Source organism: Protopterus annectens, chromosome 4.part0 (genome assembly GCF_019279795.1).
Source record: "Protopterus annectens isolate FY-2018-M chromosome 4.part0, PAN1.0, whole genome shotgun sequence".
NCBI classification, from domain to species: Eukaryota; Metazoa; Chordata; order Ceratodontiformes; family Protopteridae; genus Protopterus; species Protopterus annectens.
In genome coordinates this window covers 906,701,270-906,717,188 of record NC_056733.1, presented here as the reverse complement: position 1 = coordinate 906,717,188, position 15,919 = coordinate 906,701,270, and the positions used below count along the sequence as shown (strand labels likewise).

The 15,919-nt window shown below is 38.5% G+C and overlaps 1 protein-coding gene across 1 annotated transcript in view; it reads right to left on the bottom strand.

The window, feature by feature from the left end:
• The window catches only part of LOC122799664 (melanotransferrin-like), a 560,015-nt gene that overhangs the window by 467,015 nt on the left and 77,081 nt on the right, over window positions 1–15,919 (bottom strand). Inside the window, exons 2-3 of the mRNA XM_044068867.1 lie at window positions 6,823–6,986; window positions 1,103–1,202 (exon numbers count right to left, since the gene is read on the bottom strand). Of these exons, the coding sequence (XP_043924802.1) occupies window positions 1,103–1,202; window positions 6,823–6,986 (264 nt within the window). The remainder of the gene's footprint in view (window positions 1–1,102; window positions 1,203–6,822; window positions 6,987–15,919) is intronic.

Below are 15,919 nucleotides of genomic sequence, written 5' to 3'. Positions count from 1 at the left end.
CACTCATGCACCCCATGACCCTCCTCCCAGAGAGAAGCAAGCAGACACCAGCTCATCACTCATGCACCTCATGACCCTCCTCCCAGAGAGAAGCAAGCAGACACCAGCTCATCACTCATGCACCCCATGACCCTCCTCCCAGAGAGAAGCAAGCAGACACCAGCTCATCACTCATGCACCCCATGACCCTCCTCCCAGAGAGAAGCAAGCAGACACCAGCTCATCACTCATGCACCCCATGACCCTCCTCCCAGAGAGAAGCAAGCAGACACCAGCTCATCACTCATGCACCCCATGACCCTCCTCCCAGAGAGAAGCAAGCAGACACCAGCTCATCACTCATGCACCCCATGACCCTCCTCCCAGAGAGAAGCAAGCAGACACCAGCTCATCACTCGGTGTCCTTCCCAGGCCAGCTTCCCTATCATACCCTGAGCTCAGGATGTTTGGATTGCAGTCAGTGCTTTATCCTTCCATGACACACAACTGCCACTTGTCTAATATATTTGCTTGTGTGGTTATTGTCTGTTACCTATGACATTGTTGCTTGTTCTGGGCAGTGCCAGGTTTCATCTTGGCCAGCTGGGGTGGTGGTGAAAAAAACTCAAGTGGCAGATGGTACAGGCTACTATTGATGTAGTGACAGAAGTGGCAACTGCAACAAGGCTAAGGCAGAAACTCAGGTGGACTGATGGTTCTACTCTGGGATCTATTTGCAGTGCTGACCCTTTGTTGATTTGGAGTTTTTCGTCACAAAATGTAAGCATTTTCCAAAAACAATTATTAAGAAGCAAATCCGAACAGTACTAATAATGGAATTAAATTTGCAGAAGCACATCTCCTAACCTAGGAGTAGGGATGCAGCATAGGAAAGTGGACACTGACCCACTGAAAGTGAGGACTGAGGACAATACCCATGTGAAAGGCATAGGAAACGAATACCAACAGCTAGTGTTCTGCAGAGGTTCCCCTGCAGAAATCGCTTAGGTTATGAGTCTCATAAATACATCCATTTTAAAAAACAAATTCTGCTCATACATTATCTTCACTGAGAAACTGACATATATTCCTGCAGTGATCTCAGTTATGGAGTAATACATACCATTTGGATAAATCTCCTTCGCCACAACAGTCAGACCATATGACTTGGTTGCTGTATAAACATCTCCAGCATCGACAGAGATAGCATCGGCTAAGTTTGCCTTAAAAACAAGAAACACTCATTAAATGGAGCCTCTGGCAAAGGACAAAATAATTAATATATTACTGAAGTAAGGTACAGTCAACAGCTGAAGAGGTGTGAGTTATCTGCAGGTGATATGGAGCTTGACTATCTATTCTGCAGAATAAAACATTACATTTCCTGGCATGTAACTATACAGTTTTTTTTTCATTTTGTTGCCCACACTAGTAGTCATGGTTCCATGTTTGGCATGATCCTATTTCCTTCAGACCACCTCACTAGAATTTCTTTAAGCCTTTGCCATGCATTCTTAAATTAATACACTCCTTTTCACATCTTCCTGTGCAAGCTTGACACAACACCAACAAACCACATCATCAACACTCTGCTTCAAATTATATCTCATGGTTTAGTATGCTGCTTCTGAAAAAACATTACTGCCCTAGATACACACGAATATCTCAGTCTAAAGCCCCTCAAGTGTCTGTATGAGAAGCCACTACGACTTTTCTCACAGGTCAAAAAACATTCCGGTTCTGCCCCTCTACCCACATCTCAGCCCATTCAATGCACAGCACTGTTACCTCTTTATACATTCTTTCATCTTCCCCCAGTCTTTTTTTTTTAAGTTGCTCCTGTGCTAGCAGGTGTATGTTAAGGGCTGCAGTACAGGTGTGCCTGGGTTCTAATACAGTTATAAATATTTTTTGGAACCCCACTACCTGCCAACCATCGGTTCCCTGTAATCAATTGCCCCATTCATTCCTCATGGGGTGAGAGATGTTCCCATGATTCCATCTCATTTGCTCTCTGTGATGTGAGATGTAATCACTGACCCATCATCATAGCAGACATTATTGCATTTTTTTTTCATGCAACTGAGACCACCCTCAAATCCGTCACTACTGAGGGATCGTCTATTCCCCAGGTAAGGAGGCATGCTTGTTCCTTGACACATTTTCACATGGTATACTGCACCAGTTTGGACACACCCACTTACATCTCTCCATAACCCAGGGGGTCTATTCTCAGGAAATCAGCCTACGCCACCCCCCTGAAGTTCCAGGTCACCATAAGGAGAGGAGCAACCACACCTTTCCCTCACAGGCAAAGCTGATGTATGTCACATGTCTCTCACCTATCTCGCCCTAGTTTTTCCATCTACCTGAGCTGATAATTGATCACAGGTCATCTGGGTTGCACTTAGGGCTTTATCTCTCTACGCCACAGAGATGACTCCCATGTCCCACAAAATTTTATAATGTATTCTGTGCATCTAAGTCTTTCAATTGTATTTCCTGATCTTTAACCCTCCTGGGCTATTCTATATAATTTAGTAATCCAGTAACCTGAAACTTGCAGATAACTGGATATATGAATCCCAAAATGGCTCTGAATACTCCTATACGAATAATGGAATCATCTACTCTACACAGCTAACGCAACACTGCGATCTAATATCCTCAATAATGAAAAGACAGCAACTGGATGTGTGAAATAAAAACATTTAAATCAGCAAACCAATGTAAATCCAAACTTAAGACACATCAGTTACAACAACATAAAAAACATCTCTCTTAAGCCACATAGACTGAAGGCCTGTACTGATACCAGTGTGGTCCTTACTAGCATCACTAGCTGAGAGCTGCAAAATAAAACATCTAGACATAGGAAGCAGAAGAAGTCCAATTCCTGAATTACACATGGGTTCACAGAGCAATTACAGAACAGCTGTCTCCTCAGCTAGTCAGTACAGTTCTTGAAAAAACAGCGCACTGGCAGCTTTTTTTATATTCATAAACTAGTAAGGTACCCTGTTTTATATCCTACACACATTAAGGCTGAGTCAAAAAGTGTTTACAACTCATATCCTTAAAAGTACAAATCAGGAAAAAAACAACAGAATATAAATGTCACTGATACTTTGTACTGAGATCTCTCTACAAACCATTTGATACTAAGGACTACAAGTTACTCATTCAAACGTTAAAATCCTTTGGAATCTCTCTCTCTCTCTCTGATGGGAATCTCATTGATTAAACATTATCTCTGCTGCTATAGAGAGATAAAGTGTTGACCAAGGCCCAGATGATGACCAGGGTGCCTGACAGAGCTTACAAGGGAGGATGCCCATCCTCAGAGATTGAAAAGAAGCTGGTCACACTCAGCCTCAATTCGTTGGAGAGCTGACAATGCAGATGCAAAACCTGTGGTCGGATATTAAGCTCAGCAAGCAACTACCTTGTGGTACCCTTCAACATGCATGCACAGAAGTATGAACTCCCATGGGGAAGCCAATGTAAACCTCCATGGTTATGTCTGTCACTTATCCCCCTGTCCGGGGAGGGGGTTAGGCCATTATCAAACATTCTCATTGCTAAGATGTTAGCAAGGGTATAATGCAACCTCATGGGTACCTAAATGATGACTCTACAGACAGATCTAACCTTGATCCCACTTAAAACTCCCAGGCAAGGGAACAAATGGAGGGGCTTGATGACTGGCAGGTACGGGGGCAAAAATCACAATAATACATCACTAATGAAGAACTACTTACCAAAAGAAAGTTAAACTACCTGAAATAGAGCATATTAGACTCCAAGAAAATTTCAAAGATTACTATTGGGAATTCTCCTTTTCATAGCAACTGTAAGTAACATGAAAACGTTGCTCACCATTCAAAATCGTACAATGTGTGGATGACTCCATTTGTGCCCTGATTCAGATATCTCAACTACCCCAACAACTTTACAATGAACGTTCAACAGTCAGAATGTTGGTTACTTCACTGAGCCCTCATCTTTTGGTCTGCTAAAACCAAATCACTGTTGCTTACCTTGTCTTGGTTAGACTACTGATAAACCATGTTACTATGTTTTACCTATGACAACATCATCAAGAATAATAGAAGGGATATACATGGGCACCATCAGAGAGAACTGCACTGTGGCTGAGCCGCAGCAGAAACCAATCAGCAACTCAGATGATTCTACAACCTCAAGGGTTATTTCTTAAGCCAGCCATGATTCAGGATCACAGCTCCTGTTCTGATACCAAGGACACTTTTTGGCTCAAGAGAGAATGGATAAGCAATTCAAAAAGAAACAATGGGGGGATATTTGTATGTGTCCCAAGTATACAACAAAATCTAGAAGATTTAGGATCTTTGCCTGGAAGTATTTGCATAGATATTTTTATATCACAAGCAGGCTCCAAAGAATCTATCCTCAGGTAGACAAAAAATGTTGAAGATGTGATGGGGAACAAAGATGTAACTGAGAACATATTGTCTGGGAATGTAATGAGTTGGTTGGTTTTAAAAATTGCCTGCAGACTACTCTGTCAGAGATGCTGGGTAAGCAAATTGGAGTGACTAAGGAAAATAGAAAATAGAAATCAAATTCTAAACCAACTTTACTAGAAGTAACAAAGATAGTAACAGAGATAAAACAACTGGAACTGGGATCTTTAGAAAAGGGTAACATAAATTACACAGGAAAAATGGGAATTGTAGGACCTCTACATGCAGAGGAGGAGCAATGTTTAACAGAAGGCAGGATCTGAATGACCGATGTAACGGTTGACCGACAATGACTGAATGTATTACAAAGTGATGTATAATGTTTGCAGCTACAGTTTTGTTGGCACCGTTTGTAAGGTATACTGTTTGCAGCTGAGATTGTGCTGCTATGATTTATTTTCTTTTATATAAGTGTAAGATTGTCTGTGTCACACATAATAATTTAAAAAAAAGATGTTTCTTGTAAAAAAAAAAAGGGACACTTTTTGGCTCAATCATCTTGACTGTGACCCCCATTTTTTATTCAGCATGCTACAAAGAGAATATAAAACCACTGCAAGTCCTTCTGCAAATTCTCATTGTAAGGCATACCACTGCTCTGACCTAATTTATCTCAAATGGAATAAACTCCAAATAAAAATAAACAAAGCTCAACTAAGAATGGCAGAGGGATACTATATACCTCAGCATTTCTTTCACTGGCAACCCTGATCTCCTGGTACAGTCCATTAGGATTGTTCTACCTTTGCTTGTTTTAGTCTGAATGTGCTAAAACATAACAGACAAGAGGGCAGACTATTCACTTCAAAACTCTGGGACTACTTCTCTGCAGACCTTTAATGCGATGATCTACAAGGCTAATTATTTTGATCAACAATAACGTTAAATGTATACAAAAGATGACCTGAAAGCATTAACCTTTGCCTTCATTATCTAATTATTTTTCTTTTCCATGAAACCTGTCCACCAGGTGATGACATTCTTCAAACTGTATTTAATTACTTTTTATTCAGTATCCCTCCCCACACCAGCCTTCTTCATGCATTGGTAGATGTAAACCTTCAATCGTTGAGATTAATACAGCTACGTTACCATGGTTTGATTCCCACACCAATGTCTAACCATGTTCTCCACTTCCTTTCATTTAGCCTTTAGTCTTTTGTATTCCTACCTTCCTAGCTTATTCTTCCTTTCTTCCACTCCTTACAGTTAATTTCACAAGTACATTAACCCTTTTTAACAGGTTCTTCATAATCTCCAGGGCTGATCTTATTTTACAACAGAGTACGTTTGTTTCTCTTTAAATAGTTCTTTAAAGACAATTTCTTTTATTTTGTTATTATATGTGTCAATTCTGTTAGAAGTAGAAAAAGTCCATTCATTTACCAGTACAGAGGAAATATTACAGTAGAGAAGCTTTTTCCATCTCCACTTTGTCCCCGACTTGCTGTACACATCCAATCACTGTATTTTCCGCACTCAGCTTCTGCTTTATACTTTATTTTCACTCATGAGTTGTCTCAGCTTTACATATATAATGGAAGTACATGACTGTCACAGACACAGCTTATATCTAATATTATACATTAATGTAGAACTCTACTGAAATTACTAAAATGTTCGGGTGGGTTTCCTCCAGGTACTCCCATTTCCTCCCGCATTCCAAAGACATACGTCTGGAGCATTTCCCCCCAGGCCTCCTCTGAAAATAGGTTCTGTCCTAGTTGGACTTTCCTGGTCAACAAATGTTAAACAAATAAATAAAATCTTATACTAACAACACTGGTCATCAGATATTATTAATCCCAAGTCCCAGCTCATTTTAAAGTTGTCAGTATAATCTCCCTATCCACATTATGTAGTCGTACCCCCCCCCCCCCAGCACATTACTTTTATTTTTTACGTAAAACTAGTGGGTATACAGCTGCTTTTTCATTTATCTTTTCAAAATCCCTTCTGATCGCTGCCACCTCAGTGCTGCATACCGATCCTACCATATATGTATGTGTAATGTAAGTCTTCTATTCCCTCTGTGGTGCCATTTCTATAGTCATTGAAAATAACTGTCCCAAGTACTGAACCTGTGGCAAATATAAAAAAAACTGTAGCTTGTTTATTTTCCAGGACAGACACTCTTTTCTGTTATTCTCCTTACTCCGTTATCTAATTATGCTTAATCCAAGCTACCATATGCTTCCACTACAAACTTAGTTAACTCATAAATTAACTTTTTTATGCAACGGAAGTCAGTCATACTCATATGCAATGAGTATGTGTTGGGGGGATGAAAAAATACAAAAAGGAAAAAAGACAAGAAATGCAAAGTAGAAGCACTCACCCGGATCTTATTGATGCAGTCTAGAGTGCTGTAGGCCTTCACACAGGATACTTTACCATAAGACCTTTGTGCTGCTGGAGTTAAAACTGCAAAAAGTGCTTTAGAGAATTCGGCACACTTCCTCTGTTCCTTGTCAGATAAGACACACCAGCGGAATTTCTTCCCTGTGAAATTGACAAAAAACTGATTTGATACAGCACAGTCCATCAATTGTCATACTCTCTGCCTGTATACAGATAACTGTAAAACTCTCTCAGGCTTCCTAACGCATACAACAAATGTCCCTACTAACCTAACAGCTTCAATGTAAAACAAATGCAATTTCACAATATGAGTATCCATAAATAACAGCCTTGAGTAAGAATATAATTCCATTCTGTTCCTTTAAACTTTGATTTACTAAAATGCATCTGAGGAAGTAGGCAGTTTCATGGTATAGATGGATAAAGCTTTGCATGGACCCTATACAACCCTTAATAAGTCAGCATACCTGGGTGCTGGAAAAGCAAGTCAGAATATGACAGGTATGGTACACATCGGAATGTCAAATCTCTCATCTCGAGGGCTTTCATTCAGATCCCACCACTCAAGGTCTACTTGACAGATGGCTGGGGGATAGTCAAGTGCTAGAAAAACAGCAGGGTCAGACTATTGAACATTGATTCCAAGTCAGGGGTGAGTGTGGACAGTAACATTCATCCTTAACTGTCAGCAGTTTGATATTTCAGGTTGTAGACAGCATGAAAAGCAGGAATGGTTAGGCAGTAACCACAAAAAAATCTTAGCGAAGTACCAAGGATGATGCTGAAGGAAGGAATAACCTGTCCTTCCAACTGGCCAGCTTTAGAAGAGACAGTGTTCCTGAGTTTGTCCACTATCCAGCAAAGCTTTAGTCTGAGAAGGCACACCGGATGCTCTAGCCAAAGTGGTAAAGGCCATTGCGCAATGGTCATTGTCAACTCGCTACAGTACAAAAAGTATTTTAGCAAGAAAAACTTAATAAATGTGCTTTGCTGTCATAAGTTCTCTCCAGTCTTTGGGATCAGAATCAGTATTACCTCTTTTTAAAAAAGAAATGGTACTGAAGTTTGAAAAAGCAGAAGAGAAGGAGGAAAAAATTACAAAGTAGTTCCCTTCAGCACCACCATACTTCCCAGAATATTCAGTAATTATCGTTTCTTAGACCTATCATTTTATTTTTATTTTTTTTTCAGTCAGACATTATTCGTTGTATATTATTTAGTTATATATCCATTTCCCATTATATGTGAAACTGTTCTCTTTGAATTACTTTTCAAGGCCTAAAGCCCTGACTTCAGCCCAGGGTAAAGTTGATTAGCAGCTCAGAAGGATGGTCTTGCCCAATCTTTTGGGGCAGTGTAGGGATATTCAATGCCACAATCCCTCAGAGGAGGAATGGCACTACAAGAGGTGGTCCCAGGGCCATATGTTTGGCTGTCAAAACCTTTTAGTGGTAACTTTCATCATAAATACATGTAACAGTGCAACAGCACTTGGTAAAGTACTGTAAACCCTGTGATAATGCAAGTCTTCAGCCCACCCCCAACCCATTAGAAGGGTTAGGACTAAATAAATATTCCTTCATTGCCAAGATGCTGACAAGGGCACAAAACAACTGCTGACACTGTATGTTCATCCTTCCTCTGGCCAGTTCGGGAAATAGGAGGTGGTAATAAATGACTATGGCTTATAGAAGAAGGCTTGAAGGTCATCAGATGCAGCAGGGAAAAAACACATAGAAAAAAAAATATCGCTTTCTCTCACATCTTGCATTTCTTCACCTGCAGTCGAACAGAAGTGCAAATATTAGAACAAAATAAAAACATTAGTTATAGGAGCTGACCATCATGGGAATAAATCCTGTGATATTCAATCACCTGTCTTCTAATAATGACACCTGCAATCTATTTCAGTATTGGTAAACTTTTAATAAGCTTTGCGCTTGACTCGTGCCTCTGCTGTGGGCAACAAATTTGATTTTTGGAGAACACAGGAGGTATTGGACGGTATGGGAAGCTATGACTCTCCTGGTTAATTAAAGTAATTTACAGAAGCCAGGATTTCAAATAATTAATTTTCCTTGATTTTATTACAGAAGCACTTCGCGAACTCAATGTCGCTGACAGCTCAACATGTTATACACGAGTTAAACTGCATCTTTTAAATTTCATTGTTTAATAATGTGATACCTTTAACAATTATCATACTAACATCCTTCAAACAAATCATTCATTCACAACATGACATTTGGATAAACTATTCAACTTTTTATGAAAAATGTATGTTTGTGCTACAACAGAACGATATTATTAATACAATATTGTCAGATATTCTGCATCAGAACATTAACTTATATTCTCCCTTTTATAACCTTAGGCATAGTTCTAGCCTCTGTATGAATTCATCCCCTTAAATAGCATTGTAAACTTTAAGAGTATTACTTACAAGCAGGTTTTATGTGAAACATAAAACTGAGGGGTGTCGTTTCTTCTATAGTATTCGACATTATAACATGCAGTGAATTTTTATGTTGTGAACGCTCTGTCAAATAGCATTACACACTTTATATGCATCTAAACTCACATGATACAAATACCTTCTGTCATGAATTAAGATGCTAAAAAGTATTCGCTGCTTTTTACATGAATATGCTGTGGATCTGTATTATAGTACTGTATCATTAACAAGCCATGTATCCCATAATGCTGTACCAGTTGCTGTAGAGTTTATCATAAGAGGTGAACCTTTTAACAACATTAGCAACCTTTCTTTTGGGTTACCACTTTGAAATAAAGTTATTTTACTTAAAATGCTGATGTTTCTTGACATTATGCAAACTGTCAAAAGTGATAACTGGGGAACTTTTGGAGCACATAGAGACACTATGTTAGAACCAAGATCTTTTTCAAATAAAAAGACTGAAAACACTGCTTCAGACCAGAAAAATGCAAAAAAGGTTGAGGGAGCACCATTAAGGTAACAGTAAGTCACTTTTACCAGAAAAATACTGGTTTTACCTTACAAAGTGATCATTGTTTTATCAAACATCATCCAGTTTGTCCAGCATAACCAACTTTTCATCATAAATGGCCAAATTTAACTCTCCAAAACTATTCACCTTCATGAAACCATTTACCTGGCCATCATGCAGGAAGAGGTTTGCACATTTTTGAAAATCCAACAAAACTACAGAATTGTAGCTAGGTCATCTGATCTGGCACTTTGTGAAGATCCACAAACTGGTTCCCCCCTCAATTCAAAAATAGTGGAGCAAAAAAAAAAAAAAAAAAAAAAAGGCTTGTCAAAGGTGAAGCTCTTCTGCATTCCAAAAGTGTAGCAACCAGTTTGCTACAAATGTAACAGTTTGCTACACACACTGCTACAGCCATGATGACAACAGCAATATTAGTGTTCATTTATAAAGCTGTGATACCCTGACAGCTTTCCAAAACAATGGCATTACTGTACTCCTTCTCTTAACAGATTGCTCCTGTGGCAGCTGCCCCCCCCTCACCCCACCTTAGTTATATCTCTGTGAACCTGAATAAAGAAAGTGAAGAAATGCAAGTAACTTCACTGTATGCTTTGGGCAAGGGAGTGTAAGCAATATACAGTTAATTTTCAAATTTTAAGGGTCAGAATGTTACAAATGAGTCAGTAAAAGCTAAGCTCAATGAACATTTTGTACATGTTCCAAAAACAGTCTGAAATTCCTGGGTTTAATCAGTCTAAAGATTAACAAATTAGAACTAGGATTGTGATTGGACTGGCTGATACTGAAGTATCGGGAGAAGTGTTAAGGACCAGGTATACAATTAGCAATGGTGATCGATCTTCAATGCGTTAGAAGCATTCAGAACTGAATGTTGGTATTGCATGTGTGCTCACAGCTAAAATATTTTAGCACCCTGTGTGTGGCATAAACTGTAGCAAATGCTTGCTACAAATGAAGCAAACATTTTGCTACAGTTTTAAATGAAAAAAGAGCCAGATCAGAGGACAACACCAGGCAGCAAAATAGCTAGCTGCATCTGTGCCTCAAAAGTTAATGTCAGAAATTAATTTAACTTTAGAAAGCGCTATACAAATTGCTAGAGAGACTGGACTACTAAAACAAACTGCTGATATAAAAACTGCAAATGGTGGATGTGAGATAAAGGACACCCTCAATAAAAATCACAAACTGTGCACAAAAAGGAGAGTGAATGCAAGCCAGAGAAATGCACAACACGTAACTGTTTATATGCTGAGACAGAGCAGTATAATGCATGTGGAAAAAGATGTAAGAAATGCAACAAGATGGGACATTTGCTGTCATTTGTAACACTAAGCTAATAAACAAGTAGCCACTGAGAATAAAACGGAGAAATATATTCAGAAAGCATATTTCTTGGGCTCAGTGACTATGATGGCAAACACTGATTCAGACTGTTGGTCAGACTCCCAGTTCACAGAACTCCATGACATTTTAAGATAGGTACATAGCCTGATATTAGGAAAATATGATGTACGGTTTATAGAAGCATCTCAAAGCATCTATGAAGCAGAAACAGAAATACATAGCCCTGCCGGTAAACATAGGTGTAGGGTACATTTCGAACCATGTCTGAGTGGTAGAGGGACATGTATGAATTCTGGGTTTATGTACTGGAAGATCCATACATAAATAAGCTACTCAGCAGAGCTGTGGCTCGCATGTTACTGCTAATCACCAGAATCAATGAAATGAATGGGGGTGTATTTGTTGAAGCTGGTCAACTTTCATATAAACCAGTAAAGACAAATATTTATTTGTTTATTTATTTAATTTTGCTGACTAGGGAAGATCACTGATCAAGTTTGACCATTTGAAGGTTCAGCCTAGATTACATAAAATGTAATAATAGCAAAGCACCATTAAAGATAATAAGTAAATTAAAAAAAACAATCAGAGCACTTGGAAAAAGCCCACGACTTTTCTCAATGTTGTTTAAATTTTATTTAACACTCCACACACTAAAACCGCCCTTTCAGGCACATAAAACATTAACGCTTTCTTAACAAACATATAACGTTTTCATCTGCAACCAGACTTCCTCAGATAAAATGCATACATAAAACGGAACTCCACTTAAATACTTTCTTTCTTAATCAGTTAAAACATTTAATTGGCAGAAAACCTTATGACACTTCCCCCAAATAAAATCTTGTTAAAAAGTACATAAAACTCATATTTCAATTGTATAAAATATTCAATTCCTAAAACAATAAGTACTATCATTCATAAAAATTCATTCATAAAATACATTCATAAAAAAATGCATCCATAAAAAAAATACATTCATTGTAATATCAAAAGGTATCTAATGGCACCATCTAGTGGGCATATTAACAGTAACCAATAATTTAATCCCCACAGTATTATTCAACAAGTACACCCCCACAGTATTATTTAGCAAGTACACTCTCACAGTATTATTCAAGCAAGTACATCCCCATAGTATTATTCAACAAGTACACCCCGACAGTATTATTCAACAAGTACACCCCCACAGTATTATTCAAGCAATTACATCCCCACCGTATTATTCAACAAGTACACCCCACAGTATTATTCAAGCAACTACACTCCCACAGTATTATTCAACAAGTACAAGTGGACATTAGATATATAGTAGGGGGTGGATAAGGCAAGATAAGAGAGTGGTGGGTATGAGTTTACATGCTGGAGAGGTTTGGACATTAAGCAGCCAAGGCCTTCTGAGATGAATATATTAGTGCACCATGGAAGTTAGGTGACATGGCCTGTGCTCTCACATGAGCACTTATACTGTTCAGTTTGGTATTGTATGAACTGACGTCTGATGGTTGTAGTGTCTGATTTCAGTAAGATCAGGTGACAATGATTACCATTGTTAAGGGGCAAAAACAGAGAACCTGTAGTCTGTGGAATAATTATTACTGGATGGAGTTATGCGAGTAGGGCCATTAGTGGATTGGCTCCTTAGATTGTAGTGTGGGTTGGTTGTAGTTAGTCTCATAATTAAGTGGGATGGTAAGTGTTGGCGTAGTAGTTTGAAGAGGAGGTGGCCAAAAAGTCGGATGGCTACACTGAATGAGTAGTCAATTTGTCTTTTCTAAGGTGTTGCAGTGATGTTCACAGGGTTTAATTTATCCAAGTATTTTGATTTCTAATACTATGATGGGAATGGATGCCATTCTTAAGTCAAAGTATGATTAAATTTTGTGAAATTAGTATTGTTTCAGTCTTTGATGTTTGCAAAAGGGCTCTTCATAGCACCCACAATGTGCCCAGAATTGCCTCATCCTGTAATTCATATGGAGTTACATTGTATCAGTAGCATATCTAAATACAAATGTAAATATTTTTTAAGAGACCTGTTGCTCCTACTACTATTGGAACTGTCTGGGTACCTTCTTCCACACTGCCCTTCTTTCTGCCTCCAAATCCTGGTATTTTATGGCTTTGTATCTCTCTGTACATAAGACACTGTAATCACTGGGTGTAGCAGTTCTAATGATCAATGCTACTTTTGTCTTCAGTTCATGGACTGCTATATCTGGTTTTCTCACATCTATTTATTGAACAGTTGGTAATGCATGATCCCATGTGATAAACACTTTATTATTTTCTATAATGTTTTGTGGCTCATGTTTCCAATGCTACTCAGCCACTTCAATATTGTAATATTTGCAAAATCACCAGTGCAACAGCCTTGCCACATTATTATGTGTTTCAGTATATAGGCCCTCTGCCGTTAGTGTATCACACCCAGCAACAAGACGTGCGACTGTTCCTCTGATTTACAGAACCTGCATTTGTCTGTTTCTCCAACATAGTCAATGGACTTTGTAAACCAATATGTACAATGTCCACTATCCTGGGCCACCAATATTAATTTTTCATCTTTTTGTTTAAATTCACCTGTCCTTAACCATTCCTTTATCGGATCCTGATCAATATGAGGTTGTTCCAGGAATTTTATGTACTTGTAAATATATTTATGTCTTTTCCAAATTTCTTGCCTTCTCATCTAATCCTTCTCCTTATATTCTTTCTTTTAATTTGGCACATTCAGTTGCTGCCTGATTTTTGTCTACTTCTGGTTTGATGTCCATTATAAATGCTTCTGCTAAACTAAGCAGAGAAGTCATCTTAGACTTGTTCTCCTCATGTTTTAAAATGTTCACTCTCTTTGGATCTGGTGAGGTCATCAGATATGTATGCAGTCGTATAATTGCAAATCTATAAAAAAGTCTTTCAGCTTTTCCCGGTTAGGGGTCGCCAAAGTGCAACTCCTGTCCACTCATCATTGGCAGTGGATTTTTACGGTGCCAAGTTGCCAGCCCAACCTTGAAAGAAGGCACACCCATTCATGCTCGCATCTACCTGCATGTCTTTAGCGTCACTCGACCGCGGGGAGGACATGCAGACTCCACACAGAAGGCACTCCAGCTGAGAATCGAATGGGAGGACCTCTTGCTATGAGGCGACAACGCTAACTGCTGTACCACCGCGGCCTGTGCAATTGCAGATCTATACATGTAATCAATTTCGAGGAGGCCCATATCTCCTTCAGAATGAGGAATATATAATCTTGGTATACACTGATTTTTGTATATAATTTAATAAGCATGAAACATGTTTCTTGTTTTCTTGTACAACTGGTCTAATACCTTATGGGGCAAGTAAGTCACCCCAAAACTGTAAATTAGAACAGCAAGAGCAAATTTGTTTATATCTTGGACTTTGTTCCTAGATGTCAGGGCTGTTTTCAGTAATAAATGAAGTCTTCTAAAATATTCCTTACTGAGTTTTGTTTACATTGTTCATGTTCTAGTGTTGATCCTTCATCGGTTCCTAAATATTTATACACTCCCTCTTGCTCAAGTTCCTTTATATCACATTCCTGTCCCAGACTGATATTTTCCTGGTGCTGCAGCTTTCCTGCTTTAAAGGTTGCTTTTGCACATTTATCAAGACCAAATTAACATTATTTTATCACCTTGTATTGCAGTTGTGCTTTCATCTCTTCATCTGATAAATTATGAAGTTTTAAATCATTCACAAAAAGGTGAGGTCTTTACACTTTGCTGTTTTCTGTGAGCCAGATTGTAACCATGAACTAATCTGTTAAAGACAGATTAATTGGTTAAAGGCAAAGCAAAACAGCAGTGGTGACAGAGAGTCACCCCGGAATATCCCCCTTTGAACTTTTATCCCTGGGATAATACGTTGTCCTTTATCACGGCTTAGCTGCAAAGTTTGTCACTGTTTCATGGTCACTATAATGTAATAAATCAGATAGGGTGTATCTTATACATCTGTAAGCATTTCTTTATCTATGAATATGGGATACCGTCAAATGCTTTTTTGTAATCTCTCCATGCCATATTTTGATTCTTCCCCTTTTTACAAGTCTCCATTATAACTTTAACAACAAATGATCCTTTGCTCCATATGATTTTATTTCATTACCCTTCTGTTCTGTTGCTATGACTGAGTTTTATTCTAAATGACTACAAACTCTGTCAGCATAAATTCCAGTGTATAGTTTATACATCACTGAACGGAAAGTTATTGCTCCATAGATTTTAGGATAGCTTGCACATTCACTCTTAATGAGGAGTATCGCTTTTCCTGTTGTTAAACAGGCTGGTGTCTGTTCAGGGTGTGTATAAAAGTGGTTCTTAATCTGATTTCAATCTTCATGTAAAGATGTTAATACTTTTCGCGAGACATTAGGTGCTGCATCTGGGCCTGGGGTTTTCCATTTAGGAGCTCTTCTTAATTTTGTTTTGATTTCTCCAGACGTTACTTTATCTCATTTCATAACCTGCATATTTGAACTTCTTGCTGTTTTTTTACTTCTATCCAGTCAGCATCTTTGTTATGTTTCACAGGGTCTTCATAGATATTTCTCCAAAATGTGTCTATTTCTTTTTTGGTGGTGTTTCTCTTTCTTTTGCTTTGTTTCCAAATTCGATGAAATCTAAAGGATGACAGTGCTGAAGCCAAAGTGACTTTAGGAACCACTGAAGCTTCTCATGTCCAGCTTGAGGCATGGAAGAAGAG